Genomic DNA, 26,004 nt, shown 5'->3' with positions numbered 1-26,004 from the left:
GATCGACTCCCAGCAGCAACAACAGCAGCGCCAGCAGCAGTAGGCGTTACACTCAAGAATGCATTGGAGGAATCCCAGGCAGGAGAGGACTCGTCACACTTGCCAGTGACATGGCCTGCAGGACTATTGGCTTTCCTGGGTAAGGAGGAAATTGACACTGAGGGAGTTGGTGGTGTGGTTTGCAGGAGCTTGGTTACAAGAGGAAGAGATTTAGTGGTCAGTGGACTGCTTCCGCTGTCACCCAAAGTTTTTGAACTTGTCACTGACTTATGATGAATGCGCTGCAGGTGACGTATAAGGGAGGATGTTCCGAGGTGGTTAACGTCCTTATCCCTACTTATTACAGCTTGACAAAGGCAACACACGGCTTGACACCTGTTGTCCGCATTTGTGTTGAAATAATTCCACACCGAAGAGCTGATTTTTTTTGTATTTTGACCAGGCATGTCAATGGCCATATTCCTCCCACGGACAACAGGTGTCTCCCCGGGTGCCTGGCTTAAACAAACCACCTCACCATCAGAATCCTCCTTGTCAATTTCCTCCCCAGCGCCAGCAACACCCATATCCTCATCCTGGTGTACTTCAACACTGACATCTTCAATTTGACTATCAGGAACTGGACTGCGGGTGCTCCTTCCAGCACTTGCAGGGGGCGTGCAAATGGTGGAAGGCGCAAGCTCTTCCCGTCCAGTGTTGGGAAGGTCAGGCATCGCAACCGACACAATTGGACTCTCCTTGGGGATTTGTGATTTCGAAGAACGCACAGTTCTTTGCTGTGCTTTTGCCAGCTTAAGTCTTTTCTTTTTTCTAGCGAGAGGATGAGTGCTTCCATCCTCATGTGAAGCTGAACCACTAGCCATGAACATAGGCCAGGGCCTCAGCCGTTCCTTGCCACTCCGTGTCGTAAATGGCATATTGGCAAGTTTTACGCTTCTCCTCAGACGCTTTTAATTTTGATTTTTGGGTAATTTTACTGAACTTTTGTGTTTTGGATTTTACATGCTCTCTACTATGACATTGGGCATCGGCCTTGGCAGACGACGTTGATGGCATTTCATCGTCTTGGCCATGACTAGTGGCAGCAGCTTCAGCACGAGGTGGAAGTGGATCTTGATCTTTCCCTATTTTTTTAACCTCCACATTTTTGTTCTCCATATTTTAATGTGTGGAATTATATGCCAGTATCAATAGCAATGGCCTACTACTATATATACTGCGCACAACTAAAATGCACCACAGGTATACAATGTAGATGGATAGTATACTTAATGGATGATGAGTGACGACACAGAGGTAGGTACAGCAGTGGCCTACCGTACTGCTATATATAGTATACTGGACCTGGTGGACACTGTCAGCAAACTGCTAAATTAGTCTAAAAAAAAGGCACCACAGGTATACAATGTAGATGGATGGATAGTATACTTAATGGATGATGAGTGACGACACAGAGGTAGGTACAGCAGTGGCCTACCGTACTGCTATATATAGTATACTGTACCTGGTGGACACTGTCAGCAAACTGCTAAACTAAAATGCACCATAGGTATAGGAATGTAGATGGATAGTATACTTAATGGATGACGACACAGAGGTAGGTACAGCAGTGCACTCTGCACTGTACTCCTCCTATATGATATTAATTATACTGGTGGTCCCCAGTCCCCACAATAAAGTAGCACACTGTGAGGCAGTGTGAGCACAGATATGGAGTGTTTTTCAAGCAGACAAACGTGGTCACTGTCAGCAAAACTTTGCACTGCACTCCTGCTATAGCTGCTCCCCAGTCCCCACAATTAAGCAGTGTGAGCACTCAGCACAGATATATCATGCAGCACACTGAGCACAGATATGGTATGGAGCGTTTTTTTCAGGCAGAGAACGGATAAACTGGTGGTCACTTATTATATTATCAGCAAAACTCTGCACTGTACTCCTAACAGCTGCTCCCCAATCCTCCCCACAATTAGCAATAAACAACCAATCAAATCAACTGTCAGTGTCTTCTACTATATAAACGGAGAGGACGCCAGCCACGTCCTCTCCCTATCATCTCCAATGCACGAGTGAAAATGGCGGCGACGCGCGGCTGCTTATATAGAATCCAAATCTCGCGAGAATCCGACAGCGGGATGATGACGTTCGGGCGCGCTCGTATTAGCCGAGCAAGGCGGGAAGGTTCGAACCTGCCTCGGACCCGTGTAAACAAGGTGAAGTTCGGGGGGGTTCGGTTTCCGCGAAACCGAACCCGCTCATCACTAGCTGCCAGGAGCTCCAGGTAGCAAGGGCTGCTGGGAGCTGTAGTTTATTTTGAGTTTGAACACTGTAGTAGTTTGATGCCAGACACTGGCACTAGTAACTTTGTCCCCTCAACAAATGCAGCCCTGTTGCTGGGCCCCTGGGATCCACCAGGCCCTAAAGGCCCATACACACTTGACGATAAAATAAGCGACGTCGTTCATTTCAGCTCTCATCAACGACGTCGCTCATTATATCGTCAAGTGTGTATGCATCCGACGACCACCGATGCGCGGCCCCGCGGGACGTTAACGACCCTCGCTTATCTGTGGAGCATGTATGCTCAATTTCCACTATGGTCGTTACCGACCAGAGACGTCGTTGAATGTGTATGGTGTGAACGACCAAGCCAATGTTCACCAGCCCTGTTCCCAGCTCATTATTTTAATAAACTGTTCAGCTTGGATGCTTCAACGATGAATGGTCTTTGGTCTTTGGTCGTTGGTAGTGTGTATGCTCATGTCGTTTGCTCAGCTGTTCAAGGGAAGTTCAAGGGAAGTCATTAACGACGGTCGTTAACGATGTGTGCATCGTCAAGTGTGTATAGGCCTTAAGCGACCACTTTGGTCACATAGTGGTAAATCTGCTACTAATTTTTATACAAATAATGTGAGGGTGCGTAGCTCAGACAGAAGTATATATAAGTGACCTTTTCTTTATAGGCTTCACTTAATGTTAGCCAGCTATGTGGAAGCATCTTTATATGGATGTGACATCACATATTGACTTTCAGAATGTTGACATGACATGACACTCACAATGTCACCATTCGACAATCACAATGTTGACACCAATATGTTGACATGTCCAAAATGTCGACAGTGTGAATGTAAACAGTCAGAATGTGAGCAGTCCTATTTTACCTTATCCTTAACCAGAGCCTAATCCTAACCATACACCTAATTGTATGTGAAATATTTTCATAGTGTTGGCATTCAGTATATCAACATTTTGAACATTCTGACATTTTATCAGTGTTAACATGCTGAATTTGACATGTTAAATGTCAACATTATGAACACATTGACATTACCAATGTTGACAGTCTTAACCTGTTGACGTTACAATGTTAACATTCTGAATGTTAACATAGTGACTACTGTACATACCCTTTGTATGTGCGCTGTGGTGTAGAGAGGTAACTGGACATTTGTGGTATATATAGTGAGGAGTGTGGGCATAATCTATAATGGGTGCAGGGTGTACAGTCCACACAGGCCCATACATTGCGTCCATAATTATACTTACCTCTCCAGCATCCTGCATTGACAGGCAGATACTACGAGAGTGGGGTAGCGAGTACTAATTACCCAGGCCCTGGATTGCTGGAGGGACCCGGGTTTGCGCCCCCCCCCCCCCCCCTTCCCTCTTATCTGTCAGCAGAAGCAGCTTCTCTCTCCATAAAGGTCAGAGATGCTGTATGGCCTTCTTGATGGGTACTGCAGAACAGAAGACATCGCAGGGGAAATGGTGCCGTGGCCATTTTCCCAGTGATTTGCACATGTGCAATAGAGAAGTCTCGAGGAACGTGGCATGGGTGCTACAGTATATTCTCTGAGACCTGTGCATGCACACAAGGCTAGATTCTACTGCACTGCCAGAGAGGACAGGCTCCTCTGTTAAACCACCTCTGAATAAGGGGTTGATTCAAGTGCTTAACAGACAGTGGGGTACATTCATTTGTCAGAATGGATCCAATAAGGGCTATTCAATGCCATCTCAATCCGACTTTAAAAAAAGTCGAATTGAGTTGCTTGAGCTGAGATGGGGGAGAGCAGCGCTACAGCAGCGGCTATTGCAGCGTAGCCGGAGGATGTGTCACAGCCGTCACTCACGACAGCGTCCACCTGGCTCCAGCAAGCTAAGTGTCGCTTGCTGGAGCCAGGTCGACGCTGCTGTGAGTAGTGGCTGTGACACATCCTCCGGCTACGCTGCTGTAGCCGCTGCTGTAGTGCTGCTCTCCCCCGTCTCCCCGCGGCTCTCTCCCATCTCCCCGCTGGTCTCCCCCCTCTCCTCCTCTCAGCTCCCTCATCTCAATCCAACTGTTTTTATAGTCGGATTGAGATGGTCGGAAAGGGGGCCAAAACCTGTCGGATGTGGTCCCGTTTCCGACAGAAGCATGCAGATCGACAGCTATTCCGCTGATCCACGTGCTTTCCGACAAGTCTATTAATTTTGGGTTATATTGAATAGGTCGGAACACCTTCCGACCTAAAAAAGTCGAAAACTGCCATCTTTTTGACAGACGGCAGCTTTCGACTTCAATTGAATATACCCCAATATGGTCAAGATTAGTCAAGGTAACTGTAAGAATAGCCAGATAATGATTGGTCCTTGTACAGATAATATAGAGGTCTGCATTATTCATTACATTATTTATTACATTGAAAGATGCTGTAATTGGGTTATGTATTAGGTCAAAGTTCAAATTCCATCATGGATGGAGGATAAATAAATTTTAAATTATGCCTTAGTGCCAATTAAAACAAAACCTAAACCAGTACTACGGCAGGTTTTTTACAAATTTTAGTAGATCAATAACACTGATATTGGTATATGAAAAATAGTGACACGAATCATGCAAGAACAGATAAGAGTATACTGTTATACAGCGCTCATTCACTACAAAATTAGGATCAGATACTAGCACGCTGAAACAAACAGATTCTTTCCAACAGTGGTGAAACTTGTGATTAGTGGGCCCAAGTGCAAAAATATAATTTGGGCCCTCCATCTTCCACTCCAACCCAAGTTCACAATATGCCACATGTCAGTGGGTGACAGGGAGAGGCAGAAGGAGGCAGGGGGTCACATGGGTACAAGCACAAAGTCCTGCATGGTGTGGAGATCAGGGGGCATGTATCTTGGTGGGGGGAAAAACACAGCAGCCACTGCTCTGTCTGTGACAGGGTCCCCTGCCTCTTGTGCTTTCCTCAGTTTGGCACACAGTCAGGTAGACTCTGACAGTGCCAGTTACACAGGGTGTGAGCTGACTTTAGTTCACAGACAGCAGTGAATCAGAAAAAATGTACAGCTAGTTATAGGCATCATGTGATTTTGGTCATCAGCACTGGTAGGTGGTAGGACTCCTCTATCAGTCCAGCACACACAAGGTCAGCCAGTGACCTTGTGGGGCCCATCCTGCTCTCTGCACTGGGCCATTCATCCAACATTGCTCAAAATGGTCTGTGGGGGACCACGGAATAACTGCAGCAGTGGACCCATTAGTGCTCAGGGGCCCCAATGCAATGCACCTGCTGCACCAATAGTAATTCCGCCTCTGCTTTCTGAAAAGACCGTACCACAGCAGCACAAACAGGGAATCAAGCCAACAGGAGTACTGTATGAAGAACATCACTCGTAATGTGCATTGAAGGTATTGTACCATCAAGAATAAATACTACGCTTCTGTGAACCCTCCACATCTAACCAGTAAGATCAATGCTAGCTTTTTAGTCATTATGGGATGCCACATGTATTAAAATAGTTAAACAGAATACCTCACTAATGCCCTTATTTATCAATGAGTGATAAATTTCACTGTGAGTGATAAATTGCACCAGCCAATCCGCTACTAACTGTCATTTTTCAAACCCAGCCTGTGAGATGGAAGTTAGGAGCTGATTGGCTGGTGCAATTTATCACTCACAGTGAAATATATCACTCATTGATAAATAAGGGTAGAACTTTGCTGTGATTTGAAATAGAATTTCTGTTCCACACATAGGTCAGGACAACGGACTCATGAGAGATATATTTGTTTGAAATAACTGCTCACAGGATTATTACAGAGAGATTAAGATTTGTTTAAATTTTTTCTGAAATTACTCATTTACCAATCAGAGATAAAGCTGTATCTCACCTTAACTAGTATTTACAAAAGTACATTTTTGTCTTTCATTGATAAACTGACATCTGCACATATTGAAATTGTGTGTACATACAGTGCATCCGGAAAGTATTCACAACGCTTCACTTTTTCCACATTTTGTTACAGCCTTATTCCAAAATGGAATAAATTAATTTTTTCCCTCAAAATTCTACACACAATACCCCCATGATAACAATGTGAAAAAGGTTTTTGTGATTTTTGCAAATTTATTACAAATAAAAAAAAATAAGAAATCACATGTACATAAGTATTCACAGCCTTTGCCATGAAGCTCAAAATTGAGCTCATGTGCATCCCGTTTCCACTGACCATCCTTGAGATGTTCCTACAGCTTAATTGAAGTCCACCTGTGGTAAATTCAGTTGATTGGACATGATCTGGAAAGGCACACACCTGTCTATATAAGGTCCCACACTTGACAGTGCGTGTCTGAGCACAAACCAAGCATGAAGTCAAGGGAATTGTCTGTAGACCTCCAAGACAGGATTTTCTCAAGGCACATATCTAGGGAAGGGTACAGCAAAATATCTCCTGCTTTGAAGGTTCCAATGAGCACAGTAAATGGAAGAAGTTCGGAACCACCAGGACTCTTCATAGAGCTGGCCAGCCGTCTAAACTGAGTGATCAGGGAGAAGGTCCCTAGTCAGGGAGGTGACCAAGAACCCGATGGTCACTCTGTCAGAGCTACAGCATTCCTCTGTGGAGAGAGGATAACCTTCCAGAAGGACAACCATCTTGCAGTAATCCACCAATCAGGCCTGTATGGTAGAATGTCCAGACGGAAGCCACTCCTTAAAAAGCATATGGCAGCCAGCCTGGAGTTTGCCAAAATGCACCTGAAGGACTCTCAGACCATGAGAAACAAAATTCTCTGGTCTGATGAGACAAAGATTGAACTCTCTGGCATGAATGCCAGGCGTCATGTTTGAAGGAAACCAGGCACTGCTCATCACCAGGCCAATACCATCCCTACAGTGAAGCATGGTGGTGGAAGCATCATGCTGTGGGGATGTTTTTTAGCGGCAGGAACTTGGAGACTAGTCAGAATAGAGTGAAAGATGAATGCAGCAATGTACAGAGACATCGTGGATGAAAACCTGCTCCAGAGTGCTCTTGACCTCAGACTGGAGTAACGGTTAATCTTTCAGCAGGACAACGACCCTAAGCATGCAGCCAAGATATCAAAGGTGTGGCTTCAGGACAACTCCGTGAATGTCCTTGAGTGGCCCAGCCAGAGCCCAGACTTGAATCCGATTGAACATTTCTGGAGAGATCTGAAAATGGCTGTGCACCGACGCTTCCCATCCAACCTGATGGAGCTTGAGAGGTACTGCAAAAAGGAATGGGCGAAACTGCCCAAAGATAGGTGTGCCAAGCTTGTGGCATCATATTTAAAAAGACTTGAGGCTGTAGTTGCTGCCAAAGGTGCATCAACAAAATATTGAGCAAAGGCTGTGAATACTTATGTACATGTGATTTCTCAGTTTTTTAGTTTCAATAAATTTGAAAAAATCTCAAAAGCAACTTTTTTCACGTTGTCATTATGGGGTATTGACTCTCATTCCGAGTTGATCGCTCACTGGCTAGTTTTAGCAGCCATGCAAACGCTATACCGCCGCCCACTGGGGAGTGTATTTTAGCTTAGCAGAAGTGCGAACGCATGTGCAGCCGAGCTCTGCAAAAACAGTTTGTACAGTTTCTGAGTAGCTCTGAACCTACTCAGCACTTTAGATCACTTCAGCCTATTCATGTCCGGATTTGACGTCATACACCCGCCCAGCAAACGCCCAGCAAACGCCCAGCCACGCCTGCGGTTTTTCAGACACGCCTGCGTTTTTGCAAACACTCCCTGAAAACGGTCAGTTGACACCCAGAAACGCCCCCTTCCTGTCAATCTTCTTGTGGCCGTCAGTGCGACTGAAAACTTCGCTAGAACCTGTGCACAACCGCAATGGGCTTTGTACCCGTACATCGCGCGTGCGCATTGTGGGGCATACGCATGCGCAGAAATGCAGTTTTTTAGCCTGACCGCTGTGCTGTGAACAACGGCAGCTAGCAATCAACTCGGAATGACCCCCAATAATTTATATTTTTTTTTACACAATGGCTATCAGCCCAGCACCCACTGCACAAGGGTGCTGAGGACCTTCCTTGGCTTCAGCCCTGGTCCTTGGGTGCTCTTGAGGAAGTGACCCCTTTATTGGTGGGTACTGACTCCCCCAGGGTGCCCCAGCCAGGTCTGACTAGTGATGCTGCAGCCACAGGAACCAATAACAACTTCCCCCAGCTGCAGCATAACCTCCCTGGCTAATGGAGCCCGATGCTGGTTCCAAAAATATGAGGGACCCCTATGTCTTTTCCCCCCATATTTTTGGATCCCGAACTGGTCCAAGAGCCTAGTGCTGGCTGTTAAAATACAGGGAACCCCTACTTTTCTCCTGTATCTTAGCAACCAGGATCGGCTCAAAGAGCCGCTGGTTATACTTTTGGGGGTGGGCGGGGGGAAAGGGGGATTGCCCATTTTATTTGTACTTTTTTTTTACAATTGAAACACTTTTCCTGACAGAAATATGCATGGTTTCACTGATCTGTGTATGCTTCTGTCAAACTCGCACAAAGTAATGAAACTCCCATTACAAGGGAGAGTTTTTATTCGAGAAAACCTATGCACACTTGTACAATGTAATCGCCTTGAACTTAAAAACTTGCAGGCTATTACATTGGGCGAGTTTTGCAGCAAACTCACACCTTCTAAAGTGCAAGAAGGTGCGCTTTTGTCTCGCATTAATAACTCACCCCATTATATCACGCCCCAATGGCCAAATTGGTACTCTAGTAAACAGGAATAGGTGCGTGTACAGTAAGCGGCTCCTGGAATTTCTGGGACTGCTTGCTGTTGCCAACTGGAATAAAATTGTCATGGGCACATTAAACCCCTGACAATGAGCAGTTCAAGGAAGTGAAGAGCACCCAGATAGGAAGCAGCCTCCCAGCCTGGTAAGTTTGAGGTTGACTGCCATGTGTTAGGGGCATTACTGTGAGGAAAAATGTGTAAAAGACATTATGATGTGTGGCATAATGTGTAAGGGGCATTACTGTGAGGCATAATGTGTAAGGGGTATTACTGGGTGGCATAATGTGTAAGGGGCATTTTGATGTGTGGCATAATGTGTGAGGGACATTATGGCATGTGACATAATGTGTGAGGGGCATAATGTGTAAGGGGTTTTATGGGGTGTAGCATATTGTGTAAAGGGTATTACTGTGAGGCATATTGTGTAAGGGACATTATGGAGTGTGGCATAACGTGTTCTAAGGGAAATTATGGGGTGTGAAATATTGTGTAAAGGCATTCCTGTGAGGCATAATATGTAAGGGTCATTATAGAGTGTGGCATAATGTGTAAGGGGCATTATGGCATGTGGCATATTCTGTAAGGGATATTACTGTGAGGCATAATGTGTCAGGGGCATTATGGTGTGGCATAATGTGCAAGGGGCATTATTGTTTGTGGCTTATTGTGTAAGGGACATTACTGGGAGGCATAATATGTTATAAGGGGCATCACTGTATGTGACATAACGTGAAAGGGCACTGCTGTATGGCATAACATGACTGAGAGACACTCCTGTGACTAATGGACACTACTGTGTGGCATAATTTGAATTGGAAGCACTATTGTGTTGCCACACCACATCCAGCGACACCACACCCTTTTTTTCAGCGTGTGCTCTCCCTACTTCAGATATACTGTAGAGGGGGCACCAATGCACTTGCATGTTGTTCTAATATTAATTATATGTGTAAGAGCACTGACCAAGAAGTAGGAGGAGTCAGTAATAGATTGGGGATGAGTCTATGCTAGGAGCCAGATGCATATGCGAGGTGGGTCTATGTGTTCTTTAAATGCCAGGCCCTATTCCCAGTCTGGCGCTGCATAGATGCTACACTAATTTGTAATTGATTGAGTCAAAGATTTAGTCCAGCTGGGCATAATTCACACGGATCCTTATAAGCAAAGCAACTAGCATGTGGATCCAACTGTCCCCTAGGTAATTTACACTGGCACCTACAATGGGTGGTCTTCAGTATGCCAGCTGTCGGGATCCCAGCGCACAGTGTACCGGCGCCGGGATCCCGACAGATGGCATACCGACACTTATTCTCCCTCGCGGGGTCCCAGACCCCCCTCGAGGGAGAATAAAATAGCGTGCCCGCAGCATGGCGAGCGCAGCTGGTCGCCGGGAGCCCGACCGCCGGCATACCATACTACACCCCCTACAATAGATCAGGTAGAAACCACCTCTTACCTTCTCCATTATTAAGCCCTAGAATGTCTTAATTCAAACTTAAGCTGGGTATGTTAACGTATAATATTGTATGCAATTTGTGTCACCACAATAGTGAGAAGCCTTATCTATGCTATATCTTATGCTAACTCCTACTGTGCTAAATCTACTGTAAAAAGATGGAAATTAATAAAAAGAGCAGATACAGAGAAAACTGAACTGTCTACTATAATAGTCCACAGTAGACCAATGGTTCCCAAACTTTTTTCAATCACAGCGCACTAGAGTATCAGAATTTTTTTCAGCGCCCCCTAGGTCGAAAGTTTAATATTGAGAAATTTAGAAAGAAATGTTAAATGAAGTAAATTGTGTTTATGTCATCCTTAGGTTTAGTTGTATGATGAGGCTGTGAGGGACAGGATTCGCTTCTGTTTATTCACATATTTTATGTTTGACAACCACCAGCGCTGATGTTGCCTATCACATTGACCATACATTATTTGAATTGGTCCTGGACCACCAATCCAGGGCACCCCTGCATTGCCCTGAGTCACGCCAGGGAGCCTATGAACACAGAAAACCACTGGCCTAGACAGCATGCATTTGTACACACAGAATAGTATCGATTTAGACTTTAGAAGGTGAAATTCTGCTTCTATCAGAGCAGTCTCACGAGCAGCAGCTCCATGTAAATGCTGGCGGTCTGTTATGTTTATTAGCTACTTTCTAGACTTTTCCCTCTAAGAGCATTTATGCTTCTGCTGTTATTCAAGTCTCTAGAAGCTTCAACCATTAGAATGGGTGAGCCCTTGGCCCAGTTCCAATTCTGCAGCAGCCATTACTCACTTTTTTATAGAAAGGTTGGAGTCCTCTTTCCCTGTCTGTATGCAGAAAGAAGGACTAACTCGGAAGCACTGCTTACTTTACTTACTACTTTAAATTTCCATGCCAACTTACTCTTTGTGATGCAGGCAAAACATCATGAGCATGCTGCTATGCTGTATGGACTTCATGGAGCTTCCCATGACACCCTCCTGAAATTCTCCATGTGATTGGTGACACGTGCAATTTCTGCCCTGGAAAGGAAAGGAAAATGTTGCTGCCTCTGAGCAGAAAACTGCTGCTTCCGTCTGATACTGCAGCAGCATCTTGTGCTCTGGTCAGATAGACTCTGGTTGCTTGTTAAAATAAAAAATAAAAAATAAACACAAAAACATTAAAACAATATAAGGTAATGTAGAGAGGGAAGGAGCTTTTTTCTTTAAATGTAACCTATGAAGTGCCAGCTCCTATATTCTTAGCATAACACTTATGGTGGCACTAGTGTCCACAGATGGATGAAAGAGAAATTGTGTGCTTCCAACATCGGGCCTAATTCAGACCTGATCGCTAGGCTGCGTTTTCGTACAGCCTGCGATCAGGTCTAAACTGCGCATGCATGTTGGACTGCTATTACTACCTGGGACCGGAAGGAGGCACAGCTTTGTAGGGGGAGCTTTTGTTATACAAAACCCCTATATGTTCTATCTTGTGCCTTCCCCAGAAGGTCATATGTGCGGCTGATATCAACAAAGGTGGAACGGGGACTGTGTGGATGCCTCATCTGAACTGAAGGAACCAGAATCATTTTACCATGAAAGAAGTGACTGTGAATATTATTCGCCTGACTGGATATACTGAACAGATTTTTCCGATTGGAACTGTATACTAACTAAGTGACTATAGTTAAGATCTATACTCTGAGATACCTTTGGAAAAGTGCGCAGGAATACTCTTTTTGTTCTATATATTTGTGGATAGGTGAGATCCACGTCTGAATCTTGCAGCCTTTTTTATCAACAGGGTGCGCAAAGTGTATATTTTGTTTTCTATCTACACTATTTGACTGTCCACACCCTGCTGCGCCTATTACCCATCTCCTCCACCACCCTCAACACTGACCCACACATCACTCACCCACCTGAGGCACCCACCCACACACCCCTACCCCACCCACAGCACCCTCACCTCACACCGCAGCAACACCCTCACACCTGCCCCTCCACCACACACCACCCCTACACCCTCTTCACCCCTGTCCGCAGCACCACTCCTGCCACCCCTTCCACAAAACAGTCACGCTCCCTACCCAAACCCCAGTCCACCCAATCCCCTGCCCCATCCACAACAAACACCCACCCACAACGCCTCCTCAACCCCTACCCCGGCCGCAACACCAGCTCAACCAAATCATCAACTGCAGCTCACGCACAACCGCCCCTCCGACACCCTCGGTACCCCCGCACCCGCCCCTCTGCTTCTGCCTCGCACCCGCCACTCTCCCAACCACAGCACCTACTAGGTGATTCATTGTGCCCTGCGTGCGCTGTTCACACCATCGCAAGAGCCTATGCACCCAAGGGCGTGCAAGGGTTATCTCCAAGGTGCAAGATAAAAAATGTTCCTTCAAAATATTGGAGATTATTTATATACATTAAAAAATAATAATAATAACAACAACAACAACAACAATAACAGTGTAGTATGTCTGGACAACATGCACCCTGATGATCACTCTAAATGTAATAAATGTCTGAGCGGAAGTATGGTATCTTTGTGATAAGTGATAACCACCACAAATTTGTGACACACAACAACAAAAAGTGTAATACTGTTAATTTAGGTAAACTCAGTTCATAAAGACGTACAGTATAAAGTGCCTCTGTAGAAAAAAAAAGTAAAAGCTTACATCATCTGCTAAAACAAGGCTTTGCATAAACTTCACACGTCAGATGCATACGCACCCCACTCAAGCACACTTATCTTAGTAACAGAGGCGTAACTCGGGTTTTCGGAGCCCAGGGCAAGATGGAAAATGGCGCCCCCCCCAAAAAAAAAAAAAACATACAAAAAGAAGCATGTGCGCGCGGCGAAAAAAAATGGGCATGGTCACACACCAGAAGGGGTGTGGCCACGCTCCAGAATGGGTGTGGCCACTGAAAATGTCCCACAGTGCCAGTTACATTGCCCCACAGTGCCAGTTACATTGCCCCACAGTGCCGGATACATGCCCCACAGTGCCAGATACATTGCCCCACAGTGCCAGATACATGCCCCACTCAGTGCCAGATACATGCCCCACAGTGCCAGTTACATTGCCCCACAGTGCCGGATACATGCCCCACAGTGCCAGATACATTGCCCCACAGTGCCAGATACATGCCCCACAGTGCCAGATACATGCCCCACAGTGCCAGTTACATTGCCCCACAGTGCCGGATACATGCCCCACAGTGCCACATACATTGCCCCACAGTGCCAGATACATGCCCCACAGTGCCAGATACATGCCCCACAGTGCCAGTTACATTGCCCCACAGTGCCGGATACAATGCCCCACAGTGCCGGATACATGCCCTACAGTGCCAGTTACATGCCCCACAGTGCCAGATACATGCCCCACAGTGCCAGTTACATGCCCCACAGTGCCAGATACATGCCCCTCAGTGCCAGGCCCCACTCAGTGCCAGTTACATGCCCCACAGTGCCAGACACATTGCCCCACAGTGCCAGTTACATTGCCCCACAGTGCCAGTTACATGCCCCACAGTGCCTGATACATTGCCCCACAGTGCCAGTTACATGCCCCACAGTGCCAGTTACATGCCCACAGTGCCAGTTACATGCCCCACAGTGCCAGATACATGCCCCTCAGTGCCAGGCCCCACTCAGTGCCAGTTACATGCCCCATTTGGTGCCAGTTACATGCCCCACATTGCCAGATACATTGCCCCATAGTGCCAGATACATTGCCCCACAGTGCCAGATACATTGCCCCCCAGTGCCTGATACATTGCCCCACAGTGCCAGTTACATGCCCCACAGTGCCAGTTACATGCCCCACAGTGCCAGTTACATGCCCCACAGTGCCTGATACATTGCCCCACAGTGCCAGATACATGCCCCACTCAGTGCCAGTTACATGCCCCACTTGGTGCCAGATACAAGCCCCACTTTGCCGCTGGACCCCCCCCCCCCGTGCCGCCGTACTCCCCCCCCCCCCCCGTCACTTACCGGCCGGTGGCTTCTGTTCTTGTTGCTATGTGAGGGGAGGAGAGCGCAGCGCCTCTCCTTCCCCTCGCCGCTCCAGGTCTCCGGCGGCTGTCTGGCGCCGGTTCGCTAGCCAATCAGAGCTCGCGGACCGGCAGCCAATCAGGAGCCGGTCCGCAAGCTCTGATTGGCTAACGCCGGACCCCGGACACAGCAGCGCTGCTGGCAGCGCTGCTAGTGCTGGCAGCGGCGGTGAGGGGAGGGAGAGACGCTGCGCTCTCCTCCCCTCACATTTAGGGTTGACGGGGGCGAGTAGGGCATGATGCCCTGGATGCCGGCGGCGCCCCCCTCTCCTGGGCCTGCCAAGGCGCCCAGGGCACGTGCCCCACTCGCCCTACCCTAGATACTCCTCTGCTTAGTAAATAAAGACACAACAACCGTAATTGGCGTGAAAGGGGTCAGCTTTTTATTTTGACTGAGAGGGAGGCCTATTAATACTAAAACTAAAAATGCAGACTTCCCTCTCTAACTAAGGTGGCGGGGAGAAGAACGGTTAAGCATGATAAACAACTTAATAAGGGTAATCCAAAATTATATGACGAAATAGAGCAATAAACATGTGTGTGTGAGGGGGCCTTCTGCCCCAGCTGTTCCGGGATCGGCCTCCTGCCTCCACCCCAGACATCGTAAATCCAAAAATCCAAGGCCAGGGGTCGACCTTCTGCCACTACCCCTGTCCACCAACAGTTGTAGGGACGGAGGTACGCTCTGCCCCTACGGGTTAAAAAATAGGGCCACCGGCCCCGATATCCACACATGTTTATGATCTATCATATGGGCCCACCAGGTACGGTGGTGCCCATCAATTAATAATACGACTATAAAATTACCTAAAAGTTCACCCGAACTTACTAACAATAAACTCCTTAAGTTGAACTAAAATAACCGTTCAGAAACCGGCCACCAAAAGCCGACACAAGTAACCCCATTGGAGCAACAAAAACCAACTCCCCAGGGTGGGAGGGTGGGTCACGGAAAAACTTGAAAGAGGCAGGATTTCCTAGGTCTGAAGACTATATGTATGTCAGACCGGCCCCTATACAGAATCCAGCCAATCACAATCCAGGCAGTTTCCCTTACGTTCCTCCCACAAAAACTGTATCCCCTTCCGTGCCAGAGTGATGCATTAAGAGGCGTGCCGCATGCCCAGCGGTGAGTTTATGTTGTCTCGGCCACATTCATGACCTACGCAATCTGATCTTCCTTCTCTAATAATTCCTACTGATAGTTCATTTATCAGGAACCAGTTAGTAAATTTGTATCTGTCAGATTTCGGTTGTCATGTGTAAATCATTGATGAATTAAAGTTATTAGTAAAAGTTGTGTGACTGTGAAGAAGTATGGGGGTCATTCCGAGATGATCATAGCTGTGCTAAATTTAGCACAGCTATGATCATTCACACTGACATGCGGGGGGACGCCCAGCACAGGGCTATCCCGCCCCGCATGTCAGTGCCGGCTCCCCCCGCAGAAGTGCAAAGGCTTTAACATGCTGGCCGGGAGCTACTCATCGCTCCCTGGCCCGCAGTGGCTGCGTGTGGCATCACGCAGCCGCTGCGGCCCGCCCCCTTTGGGCCGGCCACGCCTGCGTTTGCCAGACCGCGCCCATGAAACGGCGGCCAAACACAGCCGCTCTGCCCCCCTCCCAGCGAACGCCTCTGTCCGTCTGGCATGCGCTGGCGCATGCGCAGTTCGGACCCAATCGCACCGCTGCAATAAACTGCAGCGTGCGATGAGGTCAGAATGACCCCCTATATACAGTAGTGATATATACTGTATTTTAATATGCAATGGTAGTAGCTCATTAAAGTATTCAAGCTTTCCAGATAATAAACACATTGTTAGATATATTTTTGTGGTGTTGTTACATTTTCGGATGGTGCTGTTGGTGCTATTTGATTATTTTGAATGAAATTCAGCACAAAAATGTATTTCAGATCCCATAAGTCCGGCAATCTCAGTGTGTTGGCAAAAGGATTCAGAACAGAGAAAGATCATCATAAATTGCACAGCACCTGATCAACCTAAAGAAGTTACAGTCCTAAAATTCTTTCTGCATTCAAATGGACAAAATAATCGTATTCAAGATTCCACAGCTAAAGGTTTTCTCCATGCACAATTCAGACGTGAAGTTGTTTCCCGTAATGAAAAATTTGGTTGCTCTTATGAACTAAAAGTAAAAGAAGAACCATATCATCATATTGAATCACAAGTCAGCAATTTTCTGCAACCTGAAGAATGTGACAGTAAGTATATTACAAATGTGTAACTTGATAATATCATATTATTTGTAAAGTTTTATTAGCAAGAAGACAGCTATATTATCCATCGATATTATCTGAGGCTCTAAGGGGGTAATTCAGATGTGGTTGCCGTTGCTTTACACGCAGCTAATGGATCCTGCAACGATGGACGCTGATCGGCATCAGACTGTCAGTGATTGGCATCAGTGGCGTAAGTTCACCCCAGTCACCCCGAGGCAAGACAAATGTTGGTGCCCCCCGGGCTTCACCTGACCAGCTCTCAAAAAGCCTGGGAAGAGCGTGCGTGCTGCAGCTCCCCCTAGATTCAGCTTCCTGCAAGCTGTCTCTGTGGATACCAAGAGGTAGCTGCCTTGTCACTGATACAGCGTGTTAAGTGTGTGTGACCGGCAGTCACAATACCGATAGCGGGATCCCAGCATTTAGATGGCTGGCAGGGGGCGCAAGATCAACGAAGCCCCTTGCGGGCTCAGTGGCGAGCTGTGCTCACCACAGGTTCTATTCACACTCTCTGGGTGTTGTGGACACCTGTGAGACTCTGTTGGTCGGCATGCCAACAGTCAGGATAGTGAAGGTTTGGGATGTAGGTGGCGGTACAGCTCTTCCATCTCAAATAAGCAGACACCCTCCGCTCTGTGACTCGGCTCCTCAGGGTCGCGAAGGGATAATGCATCACCATAGGTGTGCGCAACACATTTTTTAAGGTGGTGCACCATTGAAGAGGTGTGCCTAGCACCATCGATTAGCATTCCTTTTTACTCCATATGCACCTTACCTATACAACGGGATACCTCTGAAGAAATGTATCCTCCCTGGGCAGATGGCGTCTTCAGTCCGTATTCACTAATCATGTAGGATATCACATGGTCCTGAAGATGCCTGTTTGTGTAGGAATATAACCAATGTCATTATCATACAACAGAGGTTCAACCAGACTTGTGTCACCTCCTGTCTCTCAGCCACACCATCTCCCTCCTGTGTCTCTCAGCAACACCATCATCTCCGTCTTGCGTCTCATAGCCATCTCTTCACCTATTCCCTAATTCTAACAGCACGCAGCCTCCTCTGCCCTCATGTGAGCCTCCTCTCTTACTCCTGGTGGCAGCAGCATTCAACCTGCTCCCGTCAGCCTTCTTTCCCTTCATGCAATCCATAGCAGCCTCCTCACCCACTCCCCTTAAGCCAGCCTGAGCCTCCTCACTCACTCCCCTCATTTCTCAGCATTCAGTCTCCTCTCCTATTCCCCTCATGTCATCAATATCCTCTCCCTTCATTCCAGACTGCTTCTCTCCTTTCATGCACCCCTCATATCAGCCTCACCCTTCACCCACTCCCCTTAAGCCAGCATCCTTCCCCCCTCCCCCTCATGCCAAAGTTTGCCACCTGCCCTCCTTTCAGTTCAGTCAGTAATTTACTCCCCTCAGTAGCACTAGTCCAGTCACCCACTCCACTCTTCTCACCCTCCTGGCTCCTTTCAGCCTCAGTATGCAAAGTAACAGGCCAGGGTTACAGTGGGAGTCTGTGGCGTTGTCTGTGAATGCAGCTGCTGCTGAACCAAAGTGAACGGACTAATTGTGAATACTCACCTCATTGAGGAAAGGTGGAGTGTGCCTGTCCTGCATGGTGCGGCGTGGCCTACTGGGCGCCTGGGCATCACGACACAGGCATCCTCATGGTGGTGGCTGGCGGAGAGTCCAGATGGCAGTTTCTGACTTTTTTAGGTCAAATCAGGATTCGACCTATTTAAATAAGTTGCCGTTTTTCCGACTTGTCGGAAAACACGTGGATCGGCGGATTAGCTGCGGATCCATGTATTTTGTCGAATTTGCGTACATTTCCGACAGGTTTTTCGCCCATCTTCTACAATGCTGATTCGACTTAAAAAAGTTGGATCAGCATTGTCGAAAAAACGTGCAAATCCTTTCGGAAATGCCCGGAAATTGAATACTGAACTGTCGGATCCTCTCCGTCGGAGAGGATCCAACAGGCATTGGATAGACCTCTAAGTGTGTACTCAGCACGTCTCACATCAGTAAACAGGCTTAGTTTCTGGCAAGCAGTATAAGCTTTTGAAAAGATATAGTGGAGTATTCCACCTTAGGGAGCGCATTTAAACCATCATAAAATATATAAAAGTTGTCAAATTTATTAAAAACACAAACATAAATAAATAAAATGACTGAACACACACATATATTACCACTGCTTGTCACCGACCCTTCAAATATATGCTGTAATAGTCCTTAATAGGAATTTTTCGGACAGAGCTTCCAGGTATTATGTGCATTGGGAGTTCAATATATATGTGTATGTCCCTTTCATTTTTAAATGGAAATTTTCCTTTTTCTAATGACCACTTTATACAGGGGAGAGCACTGCTCCTGCATGCGCTAGGTTCGATCCTTACATCCAATTATTGCTGGCACCGTGCATTAACCTGTTCATGATGTTAATAAGAGGGAGAGCGCCTGCTCTGTATCATTTTTGAGGTCCATTGAGGGTTTCACTTCAATTATACTTTCAGATAACGCTGTTATAGGACAATCCTTATTTCCTTTATATCTGGGGCACATGGAGTTCAAAGAAGCCTAATTTTATCTATAAATCTGGCATAATGATACATTAACTGGATTTAGCCATTTTTGGATAAAAAACATCCTGTATCCTACTTTATTACCAATTCTGATTTTATACCTTTAGAGTCATAAATCGATTTGTTGAACAAAGCTATACTGGAAATTATTCTGTACTTATCTTTTAGATGTCCTTCAATACCTACTGAAGAAGTCCTCAGGATGAACGCGTAGGGTTTTATCAGTTAAAAGTCCATTGTCCAATTCAGTGAGGATCCTTCCCTTAGCTTACACCTGAATTATTTTAAAATTGAAAATAAATATTTGGTATCTCTTACTGATTGGCCATTTGGCTCTTTCTTTGGGCGATCTTTTTGGTGAGATGGTAGTTCTTACAGGATTGCCTTCCAGACCATTATGGGATTATAATTGCCAGAATAAAAAGAACCGTACATACTGTATAAGGAATTTCTCAATTATCCTTCAAGAAAATCTATTATACTGATGGTCATTTAAATGTGAATATGTGAAAATAGGATATAATCCAACTTCACAATATATTAGAGCACTCTGGAATTGTTTTATGTTTACGTATTGTATTGGTTCCTACTAACAGAGATTCTTTCAAGAGTTGCAGCTGAATGCCGAGTGCAAGATAAGGGTATTTTTTGGTGTTGCCCGGGTTTAAATTTTCCAGTTATTAAGTAATCAATGAGTTGGATATAACTATTAACATATTAAAAATAATTATTAGCTTAGTACTGTAGCTCTTCCAACACACCCATGAGATGGCTGCCAAGTGCCGCTTTTGTTTTTAGGGTGTCGTCAGTAGCTCTAATCCCCAGCTTTTCTTTCTTTTCAGTTTTATAATCACTTTTCCATTGCGAGATGGGTTTAAATGTTTCTTTCTATTATTAATGTAGCTATTCCAAGGCTTTTGGGTAAACAGTTTTTTTGTCTTCTCACCTCCATTTCTGTCAGTTATTTTAGTTCATTGATATACAGTTATTTCAGTCAGTCATTTCATGTCAATGTACTATTGTTATTTCTGTCAGTTATTTTGTCAAAGTTCTGCCCTGCATACACCAACGGGAGGTCTGGCCGGTAACCCAACTCTCTAATATGTTTCCTGGGATCCAATGTTATCACTCTGTGAGGTTTTGTTCCAATCCATCCAGTGGAAAGCCCAGAACAGGCTCCCTGGGTCAAAGTTGTGCCCAGCATACATTAACAGGAGGTCCGTCTGAGACCCCAACCCTCTAGTATGTCTTCTGGGATCCAATGTTACCACTTTGTGAAGTTTTTTCCAACTCCATCCAGTGTAAGGCCCAGAACAGGCTCCCTGGGTCAAAGTTCTGCCCAGCACATTCCGCTGTGAGGTCCGAACGAGACCCTAACCCCACTAAAACCTGGCTAGGATCCAACTGAACCACAGCACATTAGTTTCATCCCATATGGAGCAGGGGTGTCTGAATGCATAACCGGACAAACAAACAGACCAATGAATTTAATATATATTAGATATATGGCCCAAGCCCCGAAAGGGGTGGATTTTGTTAGTTTAAACCCCAACAGTAGTTTAAGTTGGATAATGAAGGGTATGTGTGTCAAGTTTTGTCCAGATCCATCAAGCCATGTAGGAGCCGATGAAGAACAAATATACATATTTTCACTTTTATACAGTATATAGATATATAATAGAGAGAGTATTCTAAACAGACCATTTTACAGCAAAGGAATAAATCTCTAAAAATAACACAGGAGGCACTGTTAAGATCTACTAATAAAGATCAAAAATTATTTAAGAACAACCCTTGGGTAAATCATTATAATCAGGGAAGTGATATCATTAAACAGCAAACTAAGAATTGTGGTCTATCATATCTAGCAATGCAGATTTATTATCATTAAATCAAAGCTCTTTTATACACATGGGAGGAATCTCAAAGATATTTTAATGAAAACAGATATAGCAATGATGAATAAGGAGAAAAAAATAGTGTAATTGTGACGCTTTAGGTGTCCAAATTGTACTACATGTCGGTATGGTATCCGGATGATAGATAGACAGTGTCTAGTTAGACAGTCAATAGATAGACACCACATGTTAGACAGACAATAAGTCGACAGGGTCAAAACGTCGACATGAAAATGGTAGACACATGTTTTTTTTATTTTACATGTTTTGGGACTATTTCATACCTTCTCTATCCATGTCGGCATAGAGTTGGTTAGAAACCTTGTGGCGAGCGCAGCGAGCCACTGAGCCCCGAAGCGTGGCAAGTGAAGCGAGCCCCACGAGGGGATGCCTTTCTACAACTGGGGGTCCCAGATGACATAACTATCCACACAAACCACAAAAATGCAATAAAAATGGTGTCTACATTTTTTGTGTTGACCATTTTCACGTCGACCTTTTGACCCTGTCGACCTTTTGTATTGTCTATATGTTTCATGTCGACCTTTTGACACTGTCGACCTTCTGACCCTGTCGACCTAATGTCTGTCTAACATGTGGTGTCTATCTATTGACTGTCTAACTAGACACTGTCTATGTATCATCCCGCACCCGTCGGTACATGGTCCCTGGTCCTGTGTTTAATCACACACAGGCAGGAAAATCTTTAGAATCTGCCATTGCCTAACGTGCACATCAAAATTTGTGGTGTTATATTAAAATGATATGTCCCTGTAGTAAACTGTATGTACTGTAGGTAAAATGGAGCGTATGTTTAAGGAGCAGATGATGCTCCACAGGGGATCGGCCCGGCAGTGGGGATCACGGCAGTCATGAGACCGACGCCGGGATCCCCACAGGCGGAATCCTGGCAGCGAGCACAGCCTGTCCCCTCGCAGGCTCGCTGTGCTCGCCATGCATTGGACCCGGTGGCGACCTTTGGTCGCCATACTGTTATATAAATACAATATGTTTAATTGTGCTGTTTAGGCATAGTTAGGCTTCTTCCACTTTAATTATTGTTATAGTGAACAAAATAGCTACAATCACTTCAGTGCAAACCCATGGGGCCATACATGTTTCTGAAGTTGCTAAAATAACATTTCAAATTTTAGTCAAAAGATGTTATTGAAAGAAAATGATAGCTATGTAAGTATGCTTTATATCCATATGGCATTCATATACAAGACACCAAAATATACATTATTGTTTGTCTGGTCACTCTTTTCAGTAAATACAATTAAACCTTACTGTAATACAAAATAAATAACAAAAATAGGTCATGCTCCTGATCCAACCAGGCCAATCCCCTGGCTTGCCAAACCATGCCCATCTTGTATGATATCACGCCTTTTTTGCATATGTAACACCACTTCAAAGATTACTGTAGGACTCCTAGAAGCGCACAAGTAGGAGGTCCTGCTATTCCCCTGCGATGGTGTGGCTGTGCCCCCTTAAATGGTGCACTTTTATGGCATCGCAACATGTAAGGTGAGACCCGTATTGACAATGAGATGCGGCCATACACAAGTGCCATTGCCCACTCCAGTATCAGATCCTGTAGGATCTCCAGACAGCCATGCACATAGCAGTGAATGCATCCTTTCTGTACATAATTTAACACTGACAGTTCCGGCAATTATCATAACAATATGTGTATCACAGTGGCAGATCTGGAAGGGAAGGGTAGATAACGTACGTCGGACCGGCACCAATTCTATTCAGTTTTCCATACCCTCACTTCTATATTCCCTTTGACCACTGTGAATATATATATATATATATATATATTTATTTATTCTTTCTTTTTAAATCATATACAGTATATTATGTTCAATTTATGTTCAATTATTTCTTACGAGTTAATCAATCTTCAAAATTTTCTGATTCTTATTTTTTCTATTCAGTAAATTATCCACTTACAGAAGCCACACCAACTGTCCCTGCAGGTAAGTCATGCATTTACACAGACAATTATACTGCAAGTGCTGTTTCATATACAGTAACTTTATTATGCATTTTCAGCATACTTTTTCTTCATATCAGTATCCATTACAACAGTGACAAAAATGAGAGGTGGAGTGGCCAAAATCATTGTATTCTCATCTATTATAGGTTGAGTATCCCATATCCAAATATTCCGAAATACAGAATTTTTTGAGTGAGAGTGAGATAGGAAACCTTTGTTTTCTGATGGCTCAATGTACACAAACTTTGTTTATTACACAAAGTTATTAAAAATATTGTTTTAAATGACCTTCAGGCTGTGTGTATAAGGTGTATATGGAACATAAATGCATTCTGTGCTTAGACTTGGGTCCTATCGCCATGATATCTCATTATGGTATGTAATTATTCCAAAATACGGAAAAATCCGATATCCAAAATACTTCTGGTCCCAAGCATTTTGGATATGGGATACTCAACCTGTATACAGATAATATAGTACCACTTTCTATTAAATCCTATGGTAAATACATCAATTGACATGTTTCCAGAAAGTCTAAACTGTTTTTTTTTTATACATATAGACATAACAACGGACAATACAATGGAACTAGCAACAAGACATGGCCAAAGTGGTTAGTACTTTAATTTTCTCTGTGCCACTATTAATATGACCCTTTGTCAAACATTGAAAGAGCTGTACAGGCTTTCACAAGTGTAATGTGCAAGTGTTAAGTCATTTCTTCTCTGAAGAGAAACCCTCCTGATGGGCCAATCCCCCCTGTACCGTAGCCCGATCCCCTGTTTAGAGTCCTACTAATCATATCATGACTGAACAGGGCCTTATGATACAATGGCCTCTGCTCCCGTCAGTGATCTGTACTGGCTGGTGTGCTGCTGCTTCTGATGCATAAATTCTGGTAAGTTTGGTGAGTAGGCATGTGTGTGTTCAGGGAGATGTAAGAAGACAAGTCATGTGTATCACAAACACAAAAGACTGAGAAATGTGTTTGACATGCACAATACTTGTATGTATATACACAAGATTGCCTTGGCGCTGTCAGAGTGCAGCCGTCCAGGAGATTGTTAGTCTCCTAAAACAAACGATATACAGACAATAAAATGTGGATAGCGCTGCTAGAGTCATCATTTAAAATCAATAAAATAGTTATTAGATGACTTCTGAGGAAGCGGAGCAGTGTTACTCAACAAAACGTGTTAAGCCTTTCTTCATCTGTGAATATATTTTGCCTGACTACACTACTGTTGGACCTTGGACTAGACTTCATTGCAGTTAATGAACATCTGCAGATAGTGGACACCACCTCCTGCCCTATACGTATTGCGAGGATTCTTGCTAAAAGGACAGCTTGGATTAATGGTAGTTGCTAAATCCTAGTGGGCTAAAGGACCTTTCACGCCCAGAGGAAGGAGCAAGGCCGGGGGCTTGCAGTTTCACTATTCACACCACCACTGGCTGCCTTTAGTAACCAGGTGGTGAGCGAAGCGAGCCACCGTGCCCGAAGTGCAGTGAGCCCGCGAGGGTCCGTTTGGGTCCCTTCTTCCTTCCTTGCTCCTCCCCCTCTCCTGCCCTGTCATGTGACAGGTCCTTTAGCCCACTTGAATTTAGACCTAACCTTGGATTAATTCCCCATCTTGTGGTAACTAACTAACTAACTGGACCTTGTGGCAAAATGAATACTATCCACCTGAGTCATTATGCTGGCTAATTACATTGCTTACAGATACAGGTGCAACATCACGCCCTCTGGACTTTATAACTTATGATCTTACTGAATATATTAGATGAAGCTGTGTAAACTAATGCATATATGGGGTAATTCAGAGTTGATCGCAGCAGCAAATTTGTTAGCAGTTGGGCAAAACCATATCTACTGCAGGGGGGCAGATATAACATGTGCAGTGAAAGTTAGATTTGGGTGGGGTGTGTTCAAACTGAAATCTACATTGCAGTGTAAAAATAAAGCATCCAGTATTTACCCTGCACAGAAACAAAATAACCCACCAAAATATAACTCTCTCTGCAAATGTTATATTTGCACCCCCTGCAGTGCAAATGGTTTTGCCCAACTGCTTACAAATTTGCTGCTGCGATCAACTCTGAATTACCCCCATATTACTTTACCAACATAACTCTTTTGTGACTAAGGTTTTTTTCTATTACAGGTTGAGTATCCCATATCCAAATATTCCGAAATACTGACTTTTTTGAGTTAGAGTGAGATAGCGAAACCTTTGTTTTTTGATGGCTCAATGTACACAAACTTTGTTTAATACACAAAGTTATAAAAAAATATTGTATTAAATGACCTTCAGGCTGTGTGTATAAGGTGTATATGAAACATAAATGAATTGTGTGAATGTAGACACACTTTGGTTAATGCACAAAGTTATACTAAATATTGGATAAAATGACCTTCAGACTGTGTGTATAAGGTGTATATGAAACATAAATGCATTCTGTGCTTAGATTTAGGTCCCATCACCAAGATATCTCATTATGGTATGCAATTATTCCAAAATACGGAAAAATCTGATATCCAAAATACCTCTGGTCCGAAGCATTTTGGATAAGGAATACTCAACCTGTATTATTGTTTTAACAACAGTAACAGTATATAATATGATTACTAGAGCTGCCACCAAAACATATAGTTAAAGGGACAGACTGGGT

General features: G+C 44.8%; 1 protein-coding gene across 1 annotated transcript in view; it reads left to right on the top strand.

Moving 5' to 3' along the window:
- Positions 1-8,763: 8,763 nt before the first annotated feature.
- LOC134965241 (uncharacterized) overlaps positions 8,764-26,004 on the top strand; it is an 89,930-nt gene continuing 72,689 nt past the window's right edge. Inside the window, exons 1-4 of the mRNA XM_063941739.1 lie at positions 8,764-8,959; positions 16,509-16,817; positions 23,270-23,311; positions 23,894-23,944. Coding sequence (XP_063797809.1) covers positions 8,764-8,959; positions 16,509-16,817; positions 23,270-23,311; positions 23,894-23,944 — 598 coding nt within the window. The remainder of the gene's footprint in view (positions 8,960-16,508; positions 16,818-23,269; positions 23,312-23,893; positions 23,945-26,004) is intronic.

The sequence above is a fragment of the Pseudophryne corroboree genome, chromosome 10 (genome assembly GCF_028390025.1).
Source record: "Pseudophryne corroboree isolate aPseCor3 chromosome 10, aPseCor3.hap2, whole genome shotgun sequence".
In the NCBI taxonomy this organism is placed as follows: domain Eukaryota; kingdom Metazoa; phylum Chordata; class Amphibia; order Anura; family Myobatrachidae; genus Pseudophryne; species Pseudophryne corroboree.
Note: the sequence above shows the minus strand (reverse complement) of the source record. Positions and strands in the feature narration are given on the sequence as shown.